This window comes from Sinohyriopsis cumingii, chromosome 2, assembly GCF_028554795.1.
Source record: "Sinohyriopsis cumingii isolate HCF-2022 chromosome 2, ASM2855479v2, whole genome shotgun sequence".
NCBI lineage: Eukaryota > Metazoa > Mollusca > Bivalvia > Unionida > Unionidae > Sinohyriopsis > Sinohyriopsis cumingii.
In genome coordinates, this window is record NC_142962.1 from 69,108,164 (window position 1) to 69,127,150 (window position 18,987).

At 33.7% G+C, this 18,987-nt stretch overlaps 1 protein-coding gene across 2 annotated transcripts in view; it reads left to right on the forward strand.

The window, feature by feature from the left end:
- The window catches only part of LOC149805107 (phospholipase DDHD1-like), a 66,080-nt gene that overhangs the window by 23,477 nt on the left and 23,616 nt on the right, over positions 1–18,987 (forward strand). For both annotated transcript variants that reach the window (XR_016417606.1, XM_089947415.1), the window contains exons 6-11: positions 1,477–1,583; positions 3,604–3,715; positions 4,838–4,914; positions 7,695–7,762; positions 14,409–14,484; positions 16,939–17,088. Coding sequence is in view for 1 of the 2 variants with exons in the window: in XM_089947415.1 (XP_089803541.1) it covers positions 1,477–1,583; positions 3,604–3,715; positions 4,838–4,914; positions 7,695–7,762; positions 14,409–14,484; positions 16,939–17,088 (590 nt within the window). In the remaining variant the exon portion in view is untranslated. The remainder of the gene's footprint in view (positions 1–1,476; positions 1,584–3,603; positions 3,716–4,837; positions 4,915–7,694; positions 7,763–14,408; positions 14,485–16,938; positions 17,089–18,987) is intronic.

The window sequence follows — 18,987 nt, forward strand, 5'->3', positions numbered from 1 at the left end:
CGTATTTGAAGGAGAAAGCAAATTTTTAGTAAATTATGTTTCTCCGAGAATACTTACCCGATCACATTACTTAAAAACCGTCCCAACCACCCCGCTATGTGAGCATCCTCGTATAATATATATTGCTCAGCTTAAAAAACTAGTGACACCTGGCGGTGGCAAGGGGAGGTAAGGGGCAAGAGTTATTGCCCTTTGGTCTATATGAGATAGACAGAAAAGACGAATTTTTGTCTTTTAGTAGGGCTGGATTCGAGAGGTAGCAGGCTTATATCCCAATGTTAATGTGATCGGGTAAGTATTCTCGGAGAAACATAATTTACTAAAAATTTGCTTTATGATAACATGTTCTTATATGAATACATGTTGTTTGAAAATTTTATTACCATTCCATACCACTCCATAGAGATTTTGACCATAATCATATATTAAGTAGTTTACTAGATGTAGGTCCAGCATCATCAACATGGACAAGTACATATGCATTTACAAAATATTAAAAAAGCAAATGAATTTAGATATAATGTTTCTGGAATTTAGATATAATGTCCCAGTTCCCTGTAAAATGTTATGAGTAATCTTTACTGTACCATGATGCTATCTCTGAAATTGGGTTAATTTCTGTGGACCCAATTTCATGGATAGCATCATGGTATAATGTATTTAATGTTAATATGGCTAATGTTACTAAATAGAACAACCTTTAAATGTCAGAGAGCATCATACTAACTGAGATTACTTTGCCATCTGCCCTTGCTTTTTACTTTTAGTTAGATGTCAGCAGATGAGGAATCTCAGGCCCACCTGGACCTCTTGTTAGTAAAAATATATGTGTATACAGATATTATAAAACTCCAGTTTAATTCATTAGTTAGTTTGTAATTGCATAAATCTGATCGATTCTATTACCAATATAACATTAGGTTTGATTTGGATTAGTGTAATTTTGGTTTAGGTAATTTTGTGCTGAGGCAAGTAGAGTCAAGTAACTTGCCCAAGGATACACCTTGGTAACCAATCCAGGCTGATCTGATGGTAGGCATACCCATTCATTTGTGAGTCTGTCATGCTAACCACGGATTCACTGTGATTTCTGCCTTCATTAATCGTCTTTTATGGCACACAATGGTATATCAGATCTATCCTACATCCCCAAGTGCAGAGTAAAATAAAACACTACACTTACTGGACTGTTAGATAAATATGCAAGTATTGGAATGACTTTTATTAACATAGTCAGTTGCAGGCAGTATTCTAATGGATCAGCCATGACATAATTTGCCAGCAGGTCAGGGTTGACACAGTTTTTGTACCTCAAGATTTGATGGTAACAGTGAATCTGTTGGCACATTATTTGACAGTGCATGTGGATTTACTCTGTCCACTGTGGTGTAATCTAGTAAATCAGTCCCAACATGGAATGATGCTAGTTGGAATGGAGGTCAAATAAGAAGTATACTAGGCTCTTTTTATTTCCAGATATTGTAGAGACAATCACTCCCCAGAAGCTTAAAGGTGTCAGAACCATCCTAAATAGCAGTGCCATGGACATTCTCTATTACACAAGCCCTCTATACAGGTCAGAGGTCAGTATATGTCTTGACAAAACTGCTGATAAGTAATTTTCTGCCACACATTGTGATAGGTCACAGAAAGGAGTTAGGTTTTTTACCTTGCCTGTGAAGCATAGGTGAGACAATGGCATCATTTTTCTAACTTCATTGCTATATGCATCAAAATAAAGTTTTTATATACATTCCATAGGGCAGAAAATATTATGTTACTGTTTTGTCCATCTATCTATCTGTTCTGTTTTATTTCTGCACATTTACTTAAGTTCCCCACCCTCTGCAGTCACCATACTTTGTTGATGAATTTCACCAGGAGTAAATTTAGTTTGTGTGTAGTTTAATGTCATTTTTCAGCACATGATCGGATATACATGGTGGCTAGTAAATTTGGTGGAGGAAAACCCCAGGAAGAACCACATACCCATGTTGATTGAGCTGAGACTCAACCCTCACATGGACAAAGACGAGATGTGTAAAGCAACCCCAGGAATCCCACTTGGGTTATGGAAGAAACCTTCTGATTTTATGGTCAAATGACACTATCATTATGACAGAAAGAAGAAAAATTGTTTCTGCACAATAACATTAGTTCTAAATGTCAGACTGGGACCAAGCATTTTGGATGGCTTGCACTTAGGGTAAGGAAAAAGCCTATTCATATGGAGGTAAACTGTGAAATGTCAAGGTCACTGACTAAAAAGAATGTCTCTGCACAATGGCATTAGTTCTGCATCACAGACTGAGCTCATACTTTGTGGGTGACTCACATGTAGGGTAAAGAAGATGCCTATAATTTGGGGTCAAAAAGGTCAAAGGTCAATGCCATTGTGACTGAAAGAAGAAAAACTGTTTCTGCACAGTAACGTTAGTAGTTAACACAGACCTGGAGCAAAAATTATGGATGGTTTGCACTTGGGTAAGGTAAGAATATATTGATCTTTTCGGTCAAAATTTCATAGATACATTTTAGTGTGACTAAAAGAAGAAAAATGGTTTCTGAATGTGAATTTTAGTTCTCAGCCATGTATTTTCACCAAATTTTTAGATGACTTACATGTTGAGCCAGATAGAAGCCTATTAGTTATTAGTTTTTTAATCCAAATGAGGCCTTAAATCTATATCACTGTGACTGAGAAAAAAAATTGTTCTATACCATGTACCATGACCAAAGCTTGTGGAGGGCGTGCACTCAAAGTATGGAAGATGGCTGTTGATTTTGGGATAATAAGCTGAAACAAAAATGGGGTTTTGCTGAGTTACTTTTTGTTCTAATATAGGTTCCTTGATCAAACTTACTGGATGGCTTGTACTTATGCATGAAAGACATCTATAGATTTTGAGATTTAAATATCAAAGGTCATGGTCATGGTAAGTCTAAAGAGAAAATAATGGTTTCTACACAGTAAATGCAGTTCAAGACTGCATACCTTGACCAAAGGTCTAGGTAATAATCTCCAGTCAATCGTGGCTGTTGATGCCTACAGAGAGAACTTTTCATCTTGGAGTGTAATGCTCAACATGGGCAAGCCTAGGTCAACATGACCTACTGTTCTTACCCCAATGACTACACTAAGGTTTTGCATTTAGCTTAGTTTCTTTACACTGTTTTATGTATTTCCATAAATCTTGATGGTTGTATTCACCTTGGAGGTACTACTCATCAAGAGCAAAATAAAGTCACTGATCTACTTTTCTTACTCAAGTATTTAATTAAGTTTTTGCATTTATCCAGTGACTGTTACAACTGTTTAATCTTTGATTTGTATCAGTATAAATGATTTCCGGATATTAATGATTTGAATAGTCTTCATCTGTAATGAAAGATCCTTTATATATGACTTCCTCATGCTAATTACAATTTATATAGGGCATCAACCATTTTTTCATTTTGGAGAAGTTATGGATTTTCCTTCAAGCTGGTATATCATTTTTATTCTCTATATAAGACCAAATATTAGTTCCTTAAAGTAAATGCATCAAGGATGCAAAATATAGCAACATTCTTTATTTCTGGCAAATTGTTTTTTTCTTTCAGATCACCACGGGTCTTCTTGTGGAACTCAATAGGCTGTACCAAATGTTCTGCACCAGAAACCCCTATTTCCTTCCCAATGGAGGCAAAGTTTCCATAGTTGCTCATTCTTTAGGTGAGGCCTTGTGATCTAATATGTTACAGAAAATCAGAAATTTAGTTTATACAAAAACACTTATTAGTGAAAAAGCTTTAATGGGTTCCAACTGAAATGTGTCATAACTGAGAATCTGATATTTCAGTTTTTATACATTAAGGAACAGTACATCTAGTTTACTAATAATATTTATAAAAATTTGCAACAATTTAAATAAAATATGGTGGTTTATTTTAATGTGATTTGATGTTGAAAATGTTTCATTTATAATAATGCCTGGTACTAGTACCTAAAAGTATAGATACATAATCCAGACATAATGATTTAAATTTTAATATATAATCATTTTGGTATTGCTTGTTGCATTAACTCATTATAACATTTATTGGATCAGTGTCAGAGATTTTCAGGAACTACATGCACAGCTAATCATAATGCTTTTACTTTGAATTCTCTATCTCTCCATTTATTCCATATTGAAGAAATCTACACCGACTATTTCCAAATATCATATACTTGTCATGACTGACATGACATCTTCAAGGTTGCACATGTACAGTGCATTCATTTACATGTACAGTATTGTCACTATCAATATACATGATATTTTAACAATTTTGCTTTTTACCTTAATCTTGCTATTAGCATTTCTTTATCTTATAATTTTAAAACCTAACTTTTAATTGGCACTATATTACCAGAATTGTGCTGATAAACCCTATTATGTACATATGTACAGATGTATTTATGTGCATGCATGCATGTATGCATGCATCCATCCATCTAAATGACAGTTTATTTTAAATGTTCAAAATATCAATGACATTTAATTGTTAATTGTTAATTAGAAAATAAATGTAAAGGTCATTACATTCATATTTTCAATGGCAGAGTAAAATAACAGCACTTGTTATAATACCATCTATGCACACCAAGCAGGTGACATTAGCATGTATTTAAATGTATCTCACCTTAAACGGAATATGACCCATAGTAAACATCCACTTTTCAAATTCTTTTGTATAAGTTTATGTCACTAATAAGATCATTGGTGTTATAAATAGCTAAGAAATATACTGTACACAATTAAACTTTGTTGATGTTCTGTGCATCTGCTTCAAGATCTTTTCTTTATTACAGGTTGCGTCATAACATATGATATTTTGACAGGATGGAATCCACTTCATTTGTATGATCAGTTTGTCCTCTCCCTCATTGTAAGATTTATTTTATATATTGTAAATAAGACAAGTTTAATGTTGGCTTTTGCCTTAGGAGAAAATAAATATCTCTTTATTGATGATGTAGAATATATTATCAAGATAAAAGTATATGTATGTTACAAGTAACTTCTTTCAATATTGACTTTGCATTGAATAGAAATTAAACTATTCTGGAGACCGCTCCAGTGGCCTAATGGTTAGAGCTTCCACCTCAGATGCGGGAGGTTGTGGGTTCGATTGCCGGCCGAGTCATACCAAAGACTTACAAAATTGGTACTAACAGCTGCCTTGCTTGGCGCTCAGCATTAAGAGGTTAGTGTTAGGACTGGCCAGCCTGGTGTCAGGATAATGTGACTGGGTGGGACATCATGCTACATGTCTGTGGCATGATGCCCCAGTGCTAGACATCATTATAAACTGTCACACTGCAGACATCATAGCAATATGACTGAAAAATTGTTAAAGCTACATTGAAAATCCAACACACACACTATACTGGGGGAAAAAACATACTCTATCTTGTTTGTAACACTTAATATGCTGTTATTGAATATATCTGCCGTTATCAAGTTTTCAAGTTATTATTATTATTATTACAGTGTGACCCCGCTATAGCGCGCTCCGTTATAACACAAATTCAGATTTTTGGCCGCTTGCTAGTAATTAATATATTTACAAAGACTGACATTTGTATGTGGATGGTAAGTAAAATTCCTCTTTGTTTCACTCAGAATTAAATTCTTCAGAACGCTCACATTTTCTGTAATAATCCCTGTCATCAGAACACCTGCGTCTCTATCGTCGGTTGACTCTTTGTTAATTTTCAGATGCATGCATGGAAGGCAGCATCGCACTGGTACCACAAATGTAAAAAAAAATTTAAAAAAATTAAAATTCGTACTTATTGGTTTATTCAGTAGGCATGGAGGGACAGTAACTAGAATAGTCTAAATGATGGCCAATTTCTTTTTAAAAATGTACCCAGATAAAATAGTTTGCTGAAATTTCAAAGGAAACCGATTACCTTTGAAGCACCGACTGTTATGAAAACGTGGTCAGCAAATGGAAAAAATACCAGTCTCAATCATGCAATACAATTATTTGATGCCGCCACAATAAAAAATGGGCATTCATATGGTTCTTCAGAGCTGTCCTTTAGCGGTGACTTCAGTAGCACATGCAGCCTTCATCAAAGAAAGCCGACTACAATCTTTCAGTAACAGCAAAGAACATTTTCCAATGTGACTTGAACACCTTAACTGTGCTGTGAAAGTTTCCTTTTTGTAGGGAAAAAGTTTAACAGCGGCTTAAAACGCAAACTAACTTTTACCAACTTGGAACGTACTTTAAAGTAAATGTGCTTCGTCATTCGTTACGTGATTGTGCTATGTTTTTCCACTTAATTCAGACCAATATGACCTTTTACAAAATTAATGAATATTTTAAATCTGTATGTGCATATTTTCAATGGAATCACTTGTATTGTGGATTCAATGTATATGGTGAGGTTAGCAGGTGAGTACATGTTCTTGATACTATTCATTCTATACATTGGACATTTATATATAAACAGGATTCATGTATATGTACCAATTCATGGTTCTCTAAATAAAGTAAACTATTATATTATTATGTCTTCTCTGTTTTCACTACAGGTGTATTTCTCATTTAATATGCATCAATTCAAGATGGTAGCTGTGCCGACGAAGCACGTATTTTACCGCCCACATTTATTACACACACACACACACCACACACAATTTTTTGTTGGGGGGGGTACATTTGCTTCAGCTAACTGACTTGGTTGCATATAACACGGTTCAGTATATAATGCGGTCGGATTTTATGGCTCCCAACTACCATGTTATAGCGGAGTCACACTGTATTATTATTCATAGTAATGTATCTGTTCTGGGTGCATCTCAAACATTTCCATAAATTGAAGCAAACAGAGGCATGGTAAAAGAGACAAAACTTTACTTCCAGTGTCATGTTTAGTTAATTTTTAATTAATGTTTAATTTGATATTAATTACATCATGTTTGAATTTCACTTAACCAGAAAGCAGCTATTTTAAGCACCTGTTATCAATTCAGAGTTCAGCTTTGTAGAGCATTGTCAAAAATTTCCTTGTAGAACTACAAAATTATCAAGGTTTAAGAAAAGGAATTTAAAATCAGCCATCCTAAATTATGCTCAGATATTTATATTAATACCTAGAAAAGTACACTACCAGCACCACCACCACCACCATTTCATGTACTGTTAATTAAAAGCGAGATGCGGCCTATTATTCATGCACAAGTCTAAGTTAACTGTCAAGTTGATTAGTGTTAAATGGAATATCAACACATGAAAATATATTTATGTTGAGGGAGTCTGAGTAAAGTTTCTTGGCCTGAGATGCACTGAAATTTGAATTTCCTGTAACTTGTACATGTGTAGGTAAAACAGAGATTCATGAATTTTATGAACCTCCAGTCAGCTCTGAGATGTAGAATAGGCTAGATGCACCCTCCTGCATGTCATAGGAAGGAACTCATGGAGGCAGGAGTCAAGGTGGCTCTGTAGTTATCTTGCCAGACTTGTGACCAAAAGTGTACTGGTTAAAATCCTACTATTATATCAGCACAGATCAGCTATGGTGGTGTGTCCTTGGGCAAGGCACCACACACCAGTTACCTCAGCACTAAATAACCTACCTATGTTACTGTGCCATATAATGCAAAACACCATAATTATGAATATGATATCATATGTTGTTTTACTCACAGGATGAGGAAAAAGAGCAAGCTGGTGGATCATCAGAATTAATTAAAGAATTAGACAAAGCTAAAAAGAGGTAAGTATGTGACAAGAAGTGTAATGAGTAGGGTTGAAGCCTACAGGCTTTTATTTAGATAGATTTATCCCTTTTGAGCCTATGGCATGATGTCTGCTCTCTGTTACTAAAAATAGTTGTTATTTCTAATAATAGGAACTTTTGGATATATTTAGCTCTTTGGGCTGTGAAAAGTGTTCTTCTTTTTATATGCCCTTATTTATAGACAAATGCATTCAAATACAGCTATTCATAAAGTTTTGATACAGTTAAGAACCCATTTTAAGAACCTATTTTTAGAGTATATTTATGAAGAAAATAAATCTAATAAGATAGCAAAATTAAAAAAGTAACAGAACATTGTACTGTACATAGATTATTTGAGCACCTTTCTCTTAATTGAGATCAGAATAATCATCAAAAAACCAAATGTTATGTCCAAGACTTTATTGCACTTCATAACATAAGCATGCTCTTACTTTTGTCACATGTATATGGTCTTACTTTGCTAAATATGTACTAAGCTAATTTGATCATGACTTTGTTAACCATACAAATCAATGAATTGTTGTAATTGTTTATTGTAAGAGTAAAGTTGTAATCTTTCAGATTTATTAACTACTTAATGATAGACATATGGCAGTTTTGGATTATTTTTAGTGAGTCCAGTTTATGCTTCTTTTTTAATTTTTATTTTAATGCCCCTGAATCAGACCCTTATTTGGAATTTGCCCACCTTTGTTCTCTTTTTATTTACCATTGTTCAGACTTTGTGTGCAATAATTGTATTTTTTTTTTTTTACTTTCCCAAATTGTTCATTTGTTTACATTTGGCAGTTTTGGTAAGAGCTGTTTATCGTTTCTTCATTTTTGTGTGTGGTTGGGGGGGTTATTAGGATTTGGTCTGGATTAAATCAAAACAAGTATGTTTGACTGCAAGTTTTATATGGTTATGAAGTTATTTCCCGTTGATTGCTAAGTGTGGTTTCTTTTAACCATCCAACCAACTGTATCAATTCTCAAGTTAAGTATAAAACCTCAAACCTAAATTTCTGTTGTCAGACTGAACATAGTGCAATCAATCAGACCCTAATTCAGTCTTCAGCTAAACCAGTTAGTAGACAATCACCATACTTTCATGGATTATTTATCCATTCAGTAACCATGTACAGAAAGATTGGGGGGCCCCGCATGACCGAGTACTCTAAAGCACTCACATATACAGATCACTGCTGTCTCACCTCTGTCTGTGTGCGTTCGAGTCTTGGACTCGGCTAATGCTAATATGGTTATGTCAGAAAGCTTGCCAATAGCTTCTCATGGGTTGGTGGTTCTTTCTTGGGTTTTCCCATGTTCTTCGTCCACCATTAATACTGACCGCCATGTATAGCCTATCTTGTGCTGAAAAATGGTGTTAAACCCCATTACAACCACAACAACAACAGAAAGATTGTAACATTTGTATCCTCTCCTTTGAGTCAAAAATCTCAAACATACTGAAATTTTTGTTAAATATTTTCAAATGATTTTCAACAGTATCTCATATGCCTAGTAGGAAGATGCATTTTATCATATGACATTATTAGGGATCCAACAGTTTCCTACAATATCTGAATATATTCACATTAGACAATAACCAAAATAGTGCCTTATTTAATCAAACCAATTAGAAACCCAAGCTTTTCACCATTTGACTCATTAGGTTTACTGCTGACAGCTCTTTATATGTAAGCCATGTAATAATAATAATAATAATAATGAGGACTTTGTATAGCGCCTAATCTTTAGAAGCTCTAAGTGCTTTACAACATTAGACATCACCTATAAGATAAAAAAACATATATAATGATATGATTACAAACACAAACACCATGAAATTAGAAAAACATAAAAAACATGCTGAGAATATTTAAGGCAGAAAACATTATTAGGGCTTTAAGTTTGTTCTTGCAGTCAAAATAAGTGAGTTTTGAGAGCACTCTTGAATGTGATCACTGTGTCTTTGTGTCTAAGTTCAGTGGGCAATTCATTCCATGTTGCTGGGCCCTTGTATGCAAAAGAACGCTGTCGATAAGACTTTGTTTTCATAGTGGGAATAATGAGTATACGATTGTCAGAAGAGGAGCATAAGTATCTTGCTGGTGTGTACACATGGGTGAGATCGGATAGGTATGTTGGACTAGAGTCTGACAGTGAAACATAGCACAGAGAACAAATTTTGTGTTTGATTCTGGATTGAATGGATAGCCAGTGTAGAGTATAGAGAAGTGGGGAGGTGTGCTCTGATTGTGGTACTCTAAATATGATCTGAGCAGCTGTGTTTTGAACTTTTTGAAGTTTTTGGAGTAGATATTGAGATGAACCAGACAGAATTGAATTACAATAGTCCTTGACAGTACTAATGAACACACAAGTGTTTTAGTGGCATCAACTGAAAGATATTTGCGAATGGAGCTGATGCATCTCAGCTCAAGATATGCAGCCTTGCATATGTTCATGACATGTTGGTGTAATGTGAGAGTACTGTCCAGAGTAACCCCTAGGTTTCATACTGATTGTGTGAATTTAATGTTGGTGTTGCTGATATATATTGTTTGAGGTAAAGGATATGAATGAGAAAGACTTTGTGTTGTGATCAGAATGGCCTCAGTTTTATCATCATTCAACTGTAGCTTGTTCCATGTCATTCATGATTTCATATCAGAAATGCACCTCTCTACACGTTGGATGGGTAACATCAACTTCAGTTGGGTGGCTAGATTTGTATATTTGGGTGTCATCAGCGTACAATTGGTGAGACACTGGATGATGATCTATGACACTTGAGAGTGGCTGAGTGTACAGAATGAAGAGGAAAGGTCCAAGAACAGACCCCTGTGGAATACCACAACATAGATCAACTGAGCTGGAGTGTGTTCCATTTGCAGATACAATTTGTGTCCTGTTGACCAAGTAGGACTTGAACCACAGTATGACTGTATCATGAATGCCAAATACATGCTGGAGATGGTGAAGTAAAATATCATGGTCTATTTTGTCAAATGCTGAAGACAAATCAAGGAGGGTGAGGACTGTAATCTTTCCGCTATCCAAAGCAGAGAGAATGTCATTAACTACTTTTAGAAGAGTAGTTTCAGTACTGTGGCGAGGGTGATGTGCAGATTGTACATTGCTAAAAAGACTGGTTGAATTCAGATGAGATACAAGCTGGGATAGAACAACCTTTTCTAAGATTTTTGATATGAATGGGAGATTAGAAACTGGGCAGTAGTTCTTTAAATCATTATGGTCTAGTGTTGGTTTCTTCAGCAGATGCTTTACAATGGCAGATTTGAAAATGATGGGAATTCCCCGGATGAGAGAGAGGTATTAATAACATCAGTTTTACCTAACTCAAATTGTGATTGTTACATTTGCTGTACATTGTTTACATCTTATTAGGACAAGGTTCAGTTTGTTTGACGTGACTTTATCGAATATATCTGACAATTTAGGTAAAACATCTTTGGGATTGTCATGATATTGTTTTGTACTGTTACATATACGTACATTATGAAAAATATGATATATAATTAGACATAGTGCTATGACATGTGCATCTGCTGAGATCTGATATGCCACATGCATGGCAGCTTACACAGTTGCTGATTTTGTAAAAGTTTACAGGCAGTACATTAAGTTAAGCTGTTTGCTCATGTACAACTTTCAGCCTTAGACTTCATCCGTAATGTTTCTTTTCTTTGAGCAATTTCTGAATTTGTATTTATTAACTAGTTAGTTGTTAGGTTTGTTTTGATGTTTAACATCATTTCTTAGAGAATGATAGGCTATATGTGGTGGCCAGTATAACTGGTGAAGGAACCTGGGTAAAACCTTGTTAAGAACCACTGACACCTGGAAAGCTCCCAGCAGCTTTCTCACATGTCCACATAGGTTGAGCCCAAGACTCGAACCCATGTAGACAGAGGTGAGATGGCAGTGATAACGGCAAGTGCTTTAGGCCACATGGCCACCATGGCCCCATATTACCAAGTGAAATATCATACCATAACATTGCATAAGGTTTATTTGTAACATTAGAAACATCTGTTTATATTCTTGGCTTAAATCAGTTCATGTTTCCTGCAACAAATTAAATTGTGGGTTTTGTCCTGGAAATATGACATTTTTGTTGGTGTGTGCTTTGGTATGTAATACTCCTTTTGTTTATCAGGGTCAGTGCAGGGCACCTGTGAAAAACACATGATTGGCATCTCTACCCCATGCTATTAAATATTTGCTGATAAGAAAGCTCATAAGACATTGATGTAGGTTATTATAGGATTAAATGATAATGGTTGGGTATTGATCAATGTGTAAATTTTACCTAATCACTCAAAATGTAAATAAAGTTCAAAGGACTTTATGTTAACTTTATGAGTGTTATTCAAAATTTACACATCGATAAATACACAACCATGATCATTTAATCTTTATAATTCCAATTTCATCCTTTCTTTCATCCGATCAACTTATTCCATTAATAATACATTCCAATTTAAGTGGCGCATACTTTCCTTTTGTTTGCCGCTTCACATTGCCCCATAATACATAACCTGTACAGAATCACACGAACATATTGACTACTGTTACAGTTACATTTATTCAGAAACTTCATGCTTCACATCATAGGCAATGGCTACTGATGGTTTCAACACATTTAGTTCATTTACAACATTTTTGTTCAGTTTTAGTCAGTCCCATCTGTTACTTAAGATGACCACATCCTTACATAATCACAGCTGATATGGAATGAAAAAGTGTGCTGAATTAAATTTCCAATCAAACCTTAAATCATAGTGGATTTTATCAATGAATGGCATGGAAATATGAACAAGATGACGCTATCCTTGCTAACATATAGGTAATAATTAAATAAAATGTATAAAGGCTTAACATTTTATATCATTCTCAACCGTGTTAATACTTGTGAAGACCTGTTCAGTGATCTAATGTCAAATGAAATGTAACTACTGTCACAGTTACATTTATTTGGCAACTTCATACTTAACATCTTAGGTAGTGGCTATCCGTGGTGTCAGCACATTTTCTTTTCATGTAAAAAAATAACATATTTTTTTAATTTTATTATGTCCTGTACAGAAATAACAATTTAAATCTTTTTCATCAACATTAATAATAACAATACTCTTTCAGTTATCTATGTGAAATTAAATGTGCAGTTGTTAAATGTAGAGTTGCTTGCAAAACTGGCAGTATGTTTTGTTTGGTTGCATAGTGGAGTGCTGGAAGGAATTAATGACTATACATTCAAAATTATTTAAATCAGCAAAACAATTACCTTTATGGATTATTATTTTCTATGGTGTTAATTCACATTGGTGGAGATGGTAGTTTTACATTTTGAAAACTTTATTCAGTCTTTGAATAATGGTCTCATAAATATTTGTTTTTATTTTTGTGTAAGTGGTCATATTCACCATACCACCAACACCCACCCATGTTTTTTAAATAAGCAAACAAAATGAAAATAAAAAATTATAATTACTATTGAAAATGCCATTTCCCTATTTTGTGTTTCATTTAGTAGCCTCTGAGTATTGATTTATTTCAATAGCTTTTTAGTACTTATCAGATATTTTTTTGAATCTTGGTTTATATCCCTCAGCGGCTTAAAAATTGACTGGCCCAGTTCCCACGCTATTGTTGTTGTTGTTGTTGTTGTTGTGTATGGCTAGGGTGACTAAGGTCATGGGGTACTGTGTGAGGGAATTTATCAATCTCTGTTGTTCTGTTTCATTTTCAGCATTTGTAACATCCATCTCATTATCATCAAATCCATCTTTATCTGCTTCAGTCACTGCTATTATTTATTTTAACTCCTTGTTATCTAATTGTTCAACAAACTCTGCAGAAATTGCAGTGAAAAATCACCATAATTGGCCATTTTGCGCGACTATGTAGCAGACAAATGCCAAATTATAAACCATGCATTTCAATCAAAAAAAATTTGAAAAAGTATAAAAAGGGTATAATTTTTATTTATTCACAATGACATGTCTGCAGTGTTTATTTATATTGCAAACAGTACAAAAATTGAAAGTAGTCCCAGAATTTATCGATGTGTAAAAAATTCCAAGTCAGTATCACAGGACCATTTACAGCCAATTGTATTGCAGAAAATCCATTTCATTTATAAAAATTGGAATTATGACCAAATAAAAGATTTTCATATGAAGAAAAAACAAATGTTTTGTTTCATTTAAACTCCCTTGTCTGATTTTTGCTCCCCTTTTCTTTCCCTTTTTTGCAGAGCTCAGAAAATATATCACAGTGCAAGTACACTGCACACACACAGCTTGCACTGGCCCTGTGTATGTAATGGGTCTTCCTTGTGAGTGTAGTATAGGCAGACAATTTTTGAAAAGCATGGAGATTTGCAATGGCAAGCTGTTTCTTTAGGTCTAAGGAGGGTAATTAATACATTATGATAAAAGAACTCTTATGTGTTGCTTTGAATACTGCTGTGGATGTTGATTACAAAGGTATTTTTGATTCCTTTGTACATGTATTGTGATGCCTAGAATTTCAGCAGTATTTGTATTTTTTTATTTGGTTTGGTCTAGATTTGTTTAATTCAATACATGCATAAATTCTTTTCTTCCAGAGTGAATGAGCTTGAATCACTTTTGATGGCAATACACAGCAAACAGCAACATAGTTCTACACGTCTTGATTTTAAGGTACCATACTTGCTGTTTTTGTTTTTGGACACTGTCTGATTTTGGACACCGATTGCCAGAATAATGTTTTCATGCCTTGTAAGTTTTGGACATGATTTTAAAAGAGCTTTATTTATGCACTTATATTTGCAGACATCGTTGTTGTTTGCCAAAAATAAGTAAAGATGAAACGACTAATATAATTTTCAGAAAACGGAGGAATAGTTTGGTTTTATTCAGAAATAGTCCTGATAAGTGATTATTGGAAATTAGGAGAACAATGCTTCATTATATTTGTGAAGAAATTCATGGATGGTTGATGATGAAAGGAGAGTAACACACTGTGAATCTTTCCTTCATATCTAGAGTAATATTGTCTGTTGGCATTTTCTTTTGGATTGAAATAAGACGAACCTAAGCAGGTAATGTACTTTCATTCATGACCATACACATAAATTGTGATTAATTTTCTGTTTGACTAAAGGGTTGACCTGATAGCATACATGTACATGTAGTAATTTGTTGCTTGTGCTAGGATTTTTGGTTTGTTTTCAAACACTGTTTAAAATATTTTTCTATGTTTTGGGTCAGGCAAAAAACTTTCGCTTCTAAAGACATGATAAAAATGGTAATAAAATTTGCCTAATGCAAATGAGTAAGGCATGACTCAGGGTATATGAGCGATTTATGTCAAACTTATTAAAGATTTTATTACAGTTTGCAACCAGTTTTAGTCACTTATGCATAAATGCACACATGCCTTTTCCATATATGTGAGTTATTAAAGTTGTACTGAAAACTATTTGTGTGAACGAATTATTTTCATAGTGACCAAGAATCCAAAACAAAACACTAATATTTTTCACTACAAAATCAATAAATCAATAACCTATTTACTTTATATTTTAAACCAAAAAAGTCAATAACCTATTTATTTTATACTTTAAACCAAAAGAGACGTAAGTAATGTTTTTTAGAATAACCTATTTATTTTATAGTTTAAACCAAAAAAGACGTAAATAATATTATTTTATATACCATGATTGAAATTTTGTTTATTTTTTAAAAGCTTTAAAAAATCAATTTTTCATCTTTATGCAATTGCATTTATAAAACTTCATTCATCATACATTCTGAGTAAATGAATCAATGTAGCATCACTGTTTCTGTAAGCATTAAGGATTTTTGAACACATTCCATTTCTTTCAGGTAGGAAATCTGGGAGTCTTCTGGGATATTTTTATCTACTGATTTTATGATTTTATGATTTAATTTTCCTAACAGCTAAATTGAACCTGAGATTGTGACTCTGTCAGTAGCTACTGTCCTCTCCACTATCATGTTAACTCATCTACCTCTATTTGGGGGGCCCCGAGTGGCTGAGTGGTCTAAAGTGCTTTCCATTATGGATCACTGCCATCAATCCTCTATCTGCGCCAGTTCGAGTCTCGGATTCAGCCAGTGTGGGTATGTGAGAAAGCTTGCCACTAGCTTCTCGTGGGTCAGTGGGTTTTCCCGGGTTCTTCCTCCACCATTAATACTGGCCGCCATGTATAGCCTATCGTTTGCTGAAAAATGGCGATAAACCCCACAACAACAACAACAACCTCTATTTGCAGCACATGGAAAAATTCTCTTAAAACTCTACAATGTTTTGTTTTTAATTTCTCTACCATCATTACCTGCAAATGTCATGTTTTTATAAACAAAAGAATGCCTATATTACATGGTTAACAATCTTGTTTGCCAAGGTTCAAATACAATATGATATTACCTACATTCAGTTATGGGAAAATATTGAACAGTTACTTTAAATTCAGAATGAATGGATATTGGTTGAAAATATATAATCGATTTGTTTCTCTCTATTGTATAATTATGACTCTTGAAACTTACGGTTTGATGAGTTTTTGCCTCCATGCAAGGTCTTGTAATCATTCTTCCATTCTTTCTGGCTTCACATTAATTATAATGTAAATTGTATAAGTTTCTTCAGTGAAACATTTCTACATATTAAACTATGAAACTTAATTTCTAAAAAGATGATTTACAGTTAGATCAAGTAGTGTTAATATATATATATATATATATATATATATATATATATATATATATATATATATATATATATATATATATAATGTATACAAAGTTTATAATTATTTTTAAGAAAATTTTATGCGTTATGAAATACTGTATTTTTTGGGGGGGACATTGAAAAATTTATCTAATTCTTTGTTCAGATTTGTCATTTTATTTTGCAGATTTGAGAATGACATATATAATGCACCAAGACATTGTGTTTGAAACTTTAGGTATTTTAGTTTTGTCAAAATTTTCCAACTGCCCCAAAAAAGCCACCAAAAAAATACTTACACAAAAGTATGCAATATATTGTTTACTAAATGTTCAAGATTTATTAAGGTTTAGCGTTGCTAAAGAATTCTTATTTATATTATCCTTTTCTTATTCAAGGTTGAGAACATGTTTTGCCTGGGTTCCCCTCTGGCTGTGTTTCTGGCCCTCAGGGGAATAAGACCACAAGGGAAGGGAACTGCTGATCATATAATACCAAAAGCAACATGCAAGCGACTCTTCAATATCTACCATCCTGCTGATCCAGTTGTAAGTTGCAAAAATCATTTGACATTGCCCTACCATATAATTGTGTTAAGAACAGTGCCATGATGTTATAAATGTGGTAATATAAATGCCAGCTTGTGTTATAAATGTGGTAATATAATGCCAGCTTGAGAACATTGTACCACTTTTACAATGTTATACTCAAAATTATCAATGTATTTTTCTGTGATCTTTTTACTTAGCCTGGTCTTAAAATGTCATTCAAAGATTTGATACAGTGTATAAGAGAATTTGTTTCCATAGAATCACTTCAAAGAATGATTATAGAGTGCAAGGTCATTGACATTATAAGATTGCCCATGAGTAGCCATCTTTGTCAAAGCTCTGTTGGCAATATACTTTATGAGGTGCCATCTTTATTCTGGTCCCAGCAAGCTGGTGGGCAATTAGAAGTGCTCAGTCTGATTGATAAGCAAGAGAGCCTTACAGAGGGCATAGCTTCTGAGGTTGATGGCATGGGTCAGTCAAGTAATGATTTTGCTTTCCTTGAGTATATAATCTTACGTTGCCTTGGCATGGAAAATGCAACAAATCATTGTAGCTGTCCCCATGATGGTCTCTGAGTTGAGTGAGGAATGTGGGTGATGAAATAATGCTTTTCCATTATGGAAAAAGAAAAAGAAATAAACAATCAGTAGGTGATATTTGGTCAAAAATGAACTTGGAATAATTTGACCATTGATTCAGATAAAAAAACTCTTCCAAGTCAGTACAGTTGACCACACTTTCTCATCAAAGAATCCACTGATGGGAACCAGCATGTAACAAATCTTTTGCCTTTTGTGATTGTAAAAATGATCAACTTGGGGCAGTTATTTGTTCATCTTTTTCTTGTTTGACTCTCTTCAGTTAATGTATAGAATGTTTATATGTTATCTTAATCTGATTTTTATGTCATGCTGCCACAAGATGTGATATTGAGGTAATTAATATATTGTCTTCATTAACCTTGGTAGTGCTGTGTTGTTTTGCTTGACCTTGAAACCAGTGCTGATTTGTTTCTAACTGCCCTGTCTGCGTATTCTGAATTATTTCAGAACAATACAGACTTTTAGGGCCAAATCCATATAACAGCTTCAGAACTATTATTTATAGTCAGATTGCTGTGAAATTGTACAAAGTGATGCATGTATGAATGCAGATTGCTAACGCTAAAAATGTCAGTTGAATTAGTGTGTGTTCATGGTTGCCATAGCAACCAAATGGAGAAAAAGGGTGGAAAAGTATTGTTTTATAAAAGAAATCGAATATAGCATATACTTTTCCATCACATTTAGTTATTTTGAATGTGCACATGGACAGTTTATTTTTATTCTACATATTACATAGCACAAGCTCATTTCATTTAGGCCTATGCTAGATAATTATAACTTTACTTTCAAACATGTCTGTACATTTCAGTATGTTACTATATTTAAATGATGCAATATTTATGTAGCTATCATTCACAAATTTGCTCCATATCAAATATAATTCTATTCACTTATAATTCACTAAATCTTATAATCTTCTATTAAATCTTATGTATGTCTTAACTTTCCTTTACTATTAACATGGAAACTGAATGCATATTAATAGTATGACATACATTATATCTTTGATTTCTTTAATGGCTTTTATAATTAATGCATTCTTTAATATATGACAGCACATATAGCTTTACAACTGAAGTTGTTTTAAAATCTTATTTCTAATACATCTTTTAATGTTTTGCTACCAGTATTTGAAATAAAATAGATTTCCCAGCAACAAACTTAACATAATATAACTTCTATGTTGTCAAACATTTGAGGAAAATTAAAAAAAAGTAGAAGCTTTATATGTTCATTGGCCTAACTATGAAACTAGCTGTGTAAAAAACTTAAAGGGGAAGAAAAAAAA